The 9,437-nt window shown below is 39.4% G+C and overlaps 1 protein-coding gene across 2 annotated transcripts; it reads left to right on the forward strand.

Moving 5' to 3' along the window:
• Window positions 1–388: 388 nt before the first annotated feature.
• Window positions 389–9,167, forward strand: LOC139378467 (normal mucosa of esophagus-specific gene 1 protein-like). Of its 2 annotated transcripts, XM_071120660.1 has the most exons (5): window positions 418–617; window positions 911–999; window positions 1,247–1,307; window positions 4,272–4,336; window positions 9,074–9,167. In XM_071120660.1, exons 1-5 carry the CDS (start codon window positions 519–521, stop codon window positions 9,075–9,077), a joined length of 318 nt encoding a protein of 105 aa, XP_070976761.1. In that variant the 5' UTR covers window positions 418–518; the 3' UTR covers window positions 9,078–9,167. The 2 variants fall into 2 exon arrangements, with proteins under 2 accessions (XP_070976762.1, XP_070976761.1); XM_071120661.1 differs by lacking the exon at window positions 9,074–9,167 and having other exon boundaries at window positions 389–617; window positions 4,272–5,295.
• The last annotated feature ends 270 nt before the right edge of the window (window positions 9,168–9,437 follow it).

Consider the following 9,437-nt stretch of genomic DNA (forward strand, 5'->3'; position numbering starts at 1 on the left):
AATTATAAATGAAATGATATATTGATACAAATTCCAAACAAAACGGTAGATAAACACAGTTGAAACCTGTGTCTCTGCTTGGCATCTATCACAGTCTATCAATATCACTTTGCTGGTGCAATACAGGTAACTTACCAGGTATCACAATAAACAAATATAAGGTTTTTTAAATGTATTTTATTTACATTCCATACACAATTTCAGCACTTTTATTTTCTATCTATCAGTGACTATAACAAAATGTACTTAAAATAGTTTTCTGCTGTCTGAATGCTAAGAAAACGTGTACAAATAAATGCATGTAATTTTCCCCTTGAATATTGAAAACCACAGGGGGGAGATGTGCTCAGACTTGATCATGTGCATCTGTCTACGTGCTTTACAACTCATATCACCTCTAGTCGGCTAGGAGTCTACTTCAGACAGACGGTGCTCACAAGCACCTTGGAACTCTGTCAGTAACAGGCGAGACAGACAGCATCTATTGACCTGTTGCCTTATAGGATAGACCTACACAGATGAAGGATTTACTATACACAGTAAGAATTGATACCGAATGGAATTTGAAAAACAAAATGAAGTTTGGATTGATTCAGATTATGAGGAAGAGGAAACAGGTGAGTTTCTCTCTATTTCTTGTTTTGGATCAGTGTTTCTATGGTTTCTGATGAAGGTAATTATTTCCTCCTATCCTAGCAAGATTATTCCCCTCAGGAATTTAAAGGAAATTCCAAATAGAGAATTTAAGCTTGTCTTTACTATCAGGTTCATTTATTTATGGGAATTTCATTTCCCAAGCTTCCTGGATTGAAATACTGTATGAGGACCTTCATTCTCAAAAGGAGTTAAGAACAACCCAGTTATCCACTATAAGAAGTATAAGACCCTCATCCTGACACCTCTCTCCCAGGTGATTCCTCTGATTGGCTGCATGGCATTGTCTACTGCTGGAGCCATCTTTGCCTCCCTCTACTTCCTATTTACAAAGAATGATGTCATGTGAGATTTAATGTATACTATTTCATATGGATTATATTTGTTTGTCTTGCATTTATTTTGTTTCTAGTAATGTGAACTAGAAGTACTAACCTGACATTTAAAACAACTTTTATCTAAAGTGAATTTGGTTATCAGTCTCTGACAGGTCTGCCGTTTTTTTTACTTTCTCATTTGATAAAAGACAAACCCTGACATAGCAGGCAGGGATATATTCTGTTTTAATCATTTGTCTTCAACTTTCTTTCAGTTTAAATAAAAGTAGAATCCCTGAACCCTGGGAGGGAGTGGACCCATCTAAACCACAGAAGGTGATTTATAACATTACAAGCACTATTTCTATGTCTATTTCTGTCCTCTCTACGTTGGTGTTGGCATCAGTAGCCATTTGTGTCAGTGGTTCCTTCTCTGTTCTGCTTAGTCACACAAACAGAGCAGCGTTGCCAAGTATAACTATAACTCACTCATTGTGGGCGGGAATTATCCCATTTTAACTGTCATCTAGACGTCATTTAAACTAATCTAAACGTCTGTATTCATGGGTTATTCTCTGCATGGGCACCTATTGGTGAAGGAGGCAGGCGCCAGTAGTGTTACATGATGGGTGATTGATTGACTGTGGATGTAGTGAGAAGCTAGCAGTGTTGGGGAAGCTACTCTGAAAATAAAGTTTAATAAGCTACCAATTACTTCACACTGAAAGAAGTTAAGCTACTCTAAAGCTACCCCTGTGAAAAATATAGTTTACTTAACTAAAGCTGCGTTGAATAAGAGGTTCACTACATCGTAACTACTTCATGAAAAATTATCATATGTAAATCTGAATTATAGGTAGGTAATTTAGCCTATTAAACACAAAAATTATGTTTCAAGTGAGAATTAGGTAAGTCTTGTTCTGAAAAGGAAAGGAAATGATTGCTTACTTCACCCATATTTAATTTTCTTTCTGCAAAAAAAGTAGTGTGTAGCTCCAGAAGTTAGCTACACCGCTACATGGTAAAGAAGTAGTGTGTAGTTCCAGTAGTTAGCTACAGCACTACATGGTAAAGAAGTAGTGTGTAGTTCCAGTAGTTAGCTACAGCACTACATGGTAAAGAAGTATTGTGTAGTTATAGTAGTTAGCTACAGCACTACATGGTAAAGAAGTAGTGTGTAGTTATAGTAGTTAGCCACACCACTACATGGTAAAGAAGTAGTGTGTAGTTCCAGTAGTTAGCCACACCACTACATGGTAAAGAAGTAGTGTATAGTTCCAGTAGTTAGCTACACCGCTATATGGTAAAGAAGTAGTGTGTAGTTCCAGTAGTTCGCCACACCACTACATGGTAAAGAAGTAGTGTGTAGTTCCAGTAGTTAGCCACACCACTACATGGTAAAGAAGTATTGTGTAGTTATAGTAGTTAGCTACAGCACTACATGGTAAAGAAGTAGTGTGTAGTTCCAGTAGTTAGCTACAGCACTACATGGTAAAGAAGTATTGTGTAGTTATAGTAGTTAGCTACAGCACTACATGGTAAAGAAGTAGTGTGTAGTTCCAGTAGTTAGCTACAGCACTACATGGTAAAGAAGTAGTGTGTAGTTCCAGTAGTTAGCTACAGCACTACATGGTAAAGAAGTAGTGTGTAGTTCCAGTAGTTAGCTACAGCACTACATGGTAAAGAAGTAGTGTGTAGTTCCAGTAGTTAGCTACAGCACTACATGGTAAAGAAGTAGTGTGTAGTTCCAGTAGTTAGCTACAGCACTACATGGTAAAGAAGTAGTGTGTAGTTCCAGTAGTTAGCCACACCACTACATGGTAAAGAAGTAGTGTGTAGTTCCAGTAGTTAGCTACAGCACTACATGGTAAAGAAGTAGTGTGTAGTTCCAGTAGTTAGCTACAGCACTACATGGTAAAGAAGTAGTGTGTAGTTATAGTAGTTAGCTACAGCACTACATGGTAAAGAAGTAGTGTGTAGTTCCAGTAGTTAGCTACAGCACTACATGGTAAAGAAGTAGTGTGTAGTTCCAGTAGTTAGCTACAGCACTACATGGTAAAGAAGTAGTGTGTAGTTCCAGTAGTTAGCTACAGCACTACATGGTAAAGAAGTAGTGTGTAGTTCCAGTAGTTAGCTACAGCACTACATGGTAAAGAAGTAGTGTGTAGTTCCAGTAGTTAGCTACAGCACTACATGGTAAAGAAGTAGTGTGTAGTTCCAGTAGTTAGCCACACCACTACATGGTAAAGAAGTAGTGTGTAGTTCCAGTAGTTAGCCACAGCACTACATGGTAAAGAAGTAGTGTGTAGTTCCAGTAGTTAGCTACAGCACTACATGGTAAAGAAGTAGTGTGTAGTTCCAGTAGTTAGCTACAGCACTACATGGTAAAGAAGTAGTGTGTAGTTCCAGTAGTTAGCCACAGCACTACATGGTAAAGAAGTAGTGTGTAGTTCCAGTAGTTAGCTACAGCACTACATGGTAAAGAAGTAGTGTGTAGTTCCAGTAGTTAGCTACAGCACTACATGGTAAAGAAGTAGTGTGTAGTTCCAGTAGTTAGCTACAGCACTACATGGTAAAGAAGTAGTGTGTAGTTCCAGTAGTTAGCTACAGCACTACATGGTAAAGAAGTAGTGTGTAGTTCCAGTAGTTAGCTACAGCACTACATGGTAAAGAAGTAGTGTGTAGTTCCAGTAGTTAGCTACAGCACTACATGGTAAAGAAGTAGTGTGTAGTTATAGTAGTTAGCTACAGCACTACATGGTAAAGAAGTAGTGTGTAGTTATAGTAGTTAGCTACAGCACTACATGGTAAAGAAGTAGTGTGTAGTTATAGTAGTTAGCTACAGCACTACATGGTAAAGAAGTAGTGTGTAGTTCCAGTAGTTAGCTACAGCACTACATGGTAAAGAAGTAGTGTGTAGTTATAGTAGTTAGCTACAGCACTACATGGTAAAGAAGTAGTGTGTAGTTATAGTAGTTAGCTATAGCACTACATGGTAAAACAGTTGTTATCTACTTTAAAAAAAAAATCTAAATAGACAAAGCACATGTAGTTCAGTTCTCCCCAACACTGGAAGCTAACAGTGCTGGTATCAATTCCATTTCAATGCAGTCAATTCAGGAAACTGACATTCTAATCAAGCAATGAGGAAAAATGTCACTTTGCATTGTGAATTGACCAAATGTAAATGGAATTGACCCCAACCCTGGTGAGCATTTGTAGTAAAATGTGATCAGTAGTGGTGCTTGTTGTTGTAAGTGTTGCTGTTGTGTAAGTGACTGTGTTGTTCCTATTCTGAAGCTGGTCACTATCAACCAGAAGTGGAGGCCGATTGAAGAACTGGAACAGGTGAAGAGCATGACAAGGTGATCTCACACGTGCGGGCTCTCTCTCTCTCTCCTTCTCTCTCTCTCCACCCTCTCCCTTTCCCTTTCCCCTCCCCCTCCATCCTGATTGGGAGCCCATCAAGTTGCCTTCCTCCCCTTCCATCAGTCGAGCGGAATCATTTCGACACAGACTAGATTCTCTAATACTGCACAATAGCTGACTATAAGTGTGACCAAAGCTATTTGTTTGTGAAACATAATGTATGTGTGAGGGTGAAATAAGTTATTGCAATTGAAAATGGGCATGGTTTGTGTTATTAATGATTCATGAGCAGTGTCTGCCTGTGTGATCCAATCTAAAGCAATGGCTGTAGGATGACAATGCCACCATCAGAAAAATTAAAAATGTAAATGAATAACTTCACCATGCCCAAACAGGTATTCAATGTCTGCTTTTTTCATTTTTACCCATCTATGTCCTTTACCCATCTATGTCCTTTACCCATCTATGTTCTTATTTGTGAGGCTTTGAAAAACCTCCCTGGTCTTTGAGGTTGTATCTATTTTTGAAATTCAGTGTTTGGGACCCAGATAATTGTATGTGTAGGGTACAGAAAAGCATGTTTAACACTATTATTGCACACAGTGAGTCCATGCAACTTATTATGTTGAATTGTTTAGCAAATTTCAGCTTTTCATGTTTTATTCGTTTGTAAAAATTTCATACAACAAAATTCCACTTTAAAATGATATGTGTGTAGGCCAGTGACAAAAAATATATACATTTGATACATTTTAAATTCAGCCTGTAACACAACAAAATGTGGAGAAAGTTAAGGGGTGTGAATACTTTCTGAAGGCACTGTATTATCTCATTATAAAATCATTGTTTAAGGAAAACAACTATGACCACTGATCTGACCTATGACCCCTAAAATGCCGATTCTGCACTCTGCCTTTGTATGACCTTCAACAACTAAACACATCAAAAAAAGAAACCTCATCTCACTATTCAACTGTGTTTATTTTCAGCAAACTTGACATGTGTAAATATTTGTATGAACACAGCAAGATTCAACAACTGAGACATAAACTGAACAAGTTCCACAGACAGAAATTCAACAATGTGTCCCTGAACAAAGGGGGGGGGGGGGGGGGGATCAAAATCAAAAGTAACAGTCAGTATCTGGTGTGGCCACCAGCTGCATTAAGTACTGCAGTGCATCTCCTCATGGACTGCACCATATTTGCCAGTTCTTGCTGTGACATGTTGCCCCACTCTTCCACCAAGGCACCTGCGAGTTCCCGGACATTTCTGGGGGGAATGGCCCTAGCCCTCACCCTCCGATCCAACAGGTCCCAGACGTGCTCAATGGGATTGAGATCCAGGCTCTTCGCTGGCCATGGCAGAACACTGACATTCCTGTCTTGCAGGAAATCACGCACAGAACGAGCAGTATGGCTGGTGGCATTGTCATGCTCAAATCAAATCACATTTTATTTTCTGGAGGGTCATGTCAGGATGAGCCTGCAGGAAGGGTACCACATGAGGGATGAGGATGTCTTCCCTGTAACACACAGCGTTGAGATTGCCTGCAATGACAACAAGCTCAGTCCGATGATGCTGTGACACACCGCCCCAGACCATGACGGACCCTCCACCTCCAAATCAATCCCACTCCAGAGTACAGGCCTCGGTGTAACACTCATTCCTTCGACGATAAACGCGAATCCGACCGTCACCCCTGGTGAGACAAAACCTTGACTCGTCAGTGAAGAGCACTTTTTGCCAGTCCTGTCTGGTCTAGACGGTGGGTTTGTGCCGATAGGCGACGTTGTTGCCGTTGATGTCTGGTGATGACCTGCCTTACAACAGGCCTACAAGCCCTCAGTCCAGCCTCTCTCAGCCTATTGTGGACAGTCTGAGCAATAATGGAGGGATTGTTCGTTCCTGGTGTAACTCGGGCAGTTGTTGTTGCCATCCTGTACCTGTTCTGCAGGTGTGATGTTCGGATGTACGATCCTGTGCAGGTGTTGTTACACGTGGTCTGCCACTGCGAGGACGATCAGCTGTCCGTCCTGTCTCCCTGTAGCGCTGTCTTAGACGTCTCACAGTACGGACACTGCAATTTATTGCCCTGGCCACATCTGCAGTCCTCATGCCTCCTTGTAGCATGCCTAAGCCACGTTCACGCAGATGAGCAGGGACCCTGGGCATCTTTCTTTTCGTGTTTTTCAGAGTCAGCAGAAAGGCCTCTTTAGTGTCCTAAGTTTTCATAACTGTGACCTTAATTGCCTACCATCTGTAAGCTGTTAGTGTCTTAACAACCGTTCCATAGGTGCATGTTCATTAATTGTTTATGGTTCATTGAACAAGCAAGGGAAACAGTGTTTAAACCCTTTACAATGAAGATCTGTGAATTTATTTTAGATTTTTACGAATTATCTTTGAAAGACAGGGTCCTGAAAAAGGGACGTTTCTTTTTTTGCTGAGTTTATATTGGTAATGCAAAAGCAAAGTGCACTATCTAAAATCTAAATGTGTTTATCCAACTTTCTTGGCTTTCTCATAGTGTGTGTGTAAGGGCGTCATGATTGGGATAACCTGAACTCAGGGCCCGATAGAATATCAAGGCAAATCACAGTAACTTCAGTGAAAACATGGTGGAACAAAGCCAGAGTGCACTTAGTTACTTCATTTACTGCTTTTTGCCTTGGTTTTTACTTGGATTTTGTAGTTACAGCAAATTTGACACAAGATAAACCGATACTACAAAGCCTGATTTCAATTTTAACTCAATTTTGACCAAATGTGTAGTTACTGCTCTTTTCAATTGTAATGTTTTTTTGTCCGTTGTGTATTTCCGTTTGTGGAATGTTTAGATAAAGCCTGGAATAAAAGAAAAAGGGACACCTAGCATTAAATTGTAAAAAATATTTAGCTTCTATGTGTGGTAAAATGCACGTGTACAGTATATAGATTGTGTATAGGCTTGTCTCCCATGTGAATCTTCTCTTTGTGCCAGATTGGGTTCAAATGCCTTCTGGTTCTTTTTTCTGTATTTATCTGTATATGTTATGTTATGTTATGTTATGTATGTATGTATGTATGTATGTATGTATGTATGTACGTGCGTGCGTGCGTGCATGCGTGCGTGTGTGTGTATGTGTGTATGTGTGTATGTATGTATGTATGTATGTACCAGGCACAAGTTTGGACACACCTACTCATTCAAGGGTTTTCTTTATGTTTCTATTTTCTACATTGTAGAATAATAATGAAGACATCAACACTATGAAATAACACATATGGAATCATATAGTAATCAAAAAAGTGTAAAACAAATAAAAATATATTTTAGATTTTAGATTCTTCAAAGTAGCAAACCTTTGCCTTGATGACAGATTTGCACACTATTGGCATTCTCTCAACCAGCTTCACCTGGAATGTTTTTCCAACAGTCTTGAAGGAGTTCCCACATATGCTGAGCACTTGGCTGCTTTTCCTTCACTCTGCGGTCCAACTCAATTAGGTTGAGGTCGGGTGATTGTGCATAAAAAAGTGGCCTTTTATTGTCCCCAGCACAAGGTGCTCCTGTGCAATGATCATGCTAGTTTAATCAGTTTCTTGATATGCCACACCTGTCAGGTGGAAGGATTATCTTAGCAAAGGAGAAATGCTCACAAACAGGAATGTAAACTAATTTGTGCACAAAGTTTGAGATAATTAAGCTTTTTGTGCATATAGAACATTTCTGGGATTTCTTATTTCAGCTCATGAAACATGGGACCAACACTTTACATGTTGCGTTTATATTTTTGTTCAGTGTAGTTGAAAACAATGTGTTTGCTTGGTGTCTATCAATGACTGACTGCACCATATTAATTTGCTGGTCCAATACAGGTAAACACCAGGTGTCACAAGAAACAAAATAGAAAAGTCTTCTAAACATATTTGTTTTCCCTAAATAATAGTCTCTTTACATTCCAACCATTTAAACACATTTTATTTTCTATCAAAATGGTTCTAACAATTATATTTACTTGAAAGAGTTCTCTGTTTTCGAGATGCTCAGAAAACATGCAACAGAAATGCACTTGGCATTTTCACCTTGAACATTTGAAGCCACCGGGGGCGATGCGCTCACACTCACAGAGGAAAGTTGATCAACCGCCGGCTCAATTGAAACGCTGTGAAGGATTTCGATAGCGAATATGTCTACGTGCTTTACAACTCGTATCACCTCTGGTCGGATAGTAGCCTACTTCAATAGATGATCAGGATGCTCTGCGGGACTCTGGCGGCAGCAGGTGAGACAGTCAGCATCTATAGACCTGTTGCCTTATAGGATGGACCTACACAGAAAAAGATTTGCTAGACAGAATAATACTTTTTACCAAATTAATGTTAATGTTGTCTTTTAAATACCTGAACGGAATTTGAAAATAAAAATGTAGTATGGATGTATTCTGATGCTGAGGAAGAGGAAAGAGGTGAGTTTCTCTCTATTTCTTGTTTTGGATCAGTGTTTCTATGGTTTCTGATGAAGGTTATTCATTCTTCCTATCCTAGCAAGGTTATTCCCTTCAAGAGTTTAAATTAAATTCCAAATAAATCATTTAAGTTGTATTTATTTATGGGAATTTCCATTTCCCTTGCTTCCTGAATTAAAATATGTAGACCCGAATTCTCAAATGGAGTTAGGACCAACCATGCTATCCACGTATAAGGGTATGAGGCCCTTATCCTGACAGCTACATGTTTCTCTCCCCCAGCTGATCCTCTGATTGGCTTCGTGGCATTGGCTGCTGTAGGAGTCACCTGTGCCTCCCTCTACTTCCTGTTTACAAGAATGATGTCATGTGAGATTTGATGTATTTTATCATGTATTTGCTGTACATTTTTAGGGCTGATTTCCTGGACCCAAATGAACCTAGTACTGTACAAAGCATTTTTAGTCCAGGGTAAGATTTAATCTGGGTCTGGGGAATACACATTTTTTGTTATTGCATGTGCATTGTATTTCCTTGTCTGGTTATTTCATTGTGTTTCTAGTAATGGGTATGATTAGAAACTTGAAGTACTAACCTGGTATGATCTTGCTCTAACTGCAACCCCATGCTGATTTCCACATTTGTT

Source organism: Oncorhynchus clarkii, chromosome 21 (genome assembly GCF_045791955.1).
Source record: "Oncorhynchus clarkii lewisi isolate Uvic-CL-2024 chromosome 21, UVic_Ocla_1.0, whole genome shotgun sequence".
In the NCBI taxonomy this organism is placed as follows: domain Eukaryota; kingdom Metazoa; phylum Chordata; class Actinopteri; order Salmoniformes; family Salmonidae; genus Oncorhynchus; species Oncorhynchus clarkii.

Bases quoted from the DNA above. Each gene is read 5' to 3' on its own strand.
- LOC139378467 (XM_071120661.1), top strand. From the start codon at position 519: ATGAAGGATTTACTATACACAGTAAGAATTGATACCGAATGGAATTTG. The intron at 1,000-1,246 runs GTGAGATTTAAT...ACTTTCTTTCAG, and splicing joins TTTACAAAGAATGATGTCAT to TTTAAATAAAAGTAGAATCC. The intron at 1,308-4,271 runs GTGATTTATAAC...CCTATTCTGAAG, and splicing joins ACCCATCTAAACCACAGAAG to CTGGTCACTATCAACCAGAA.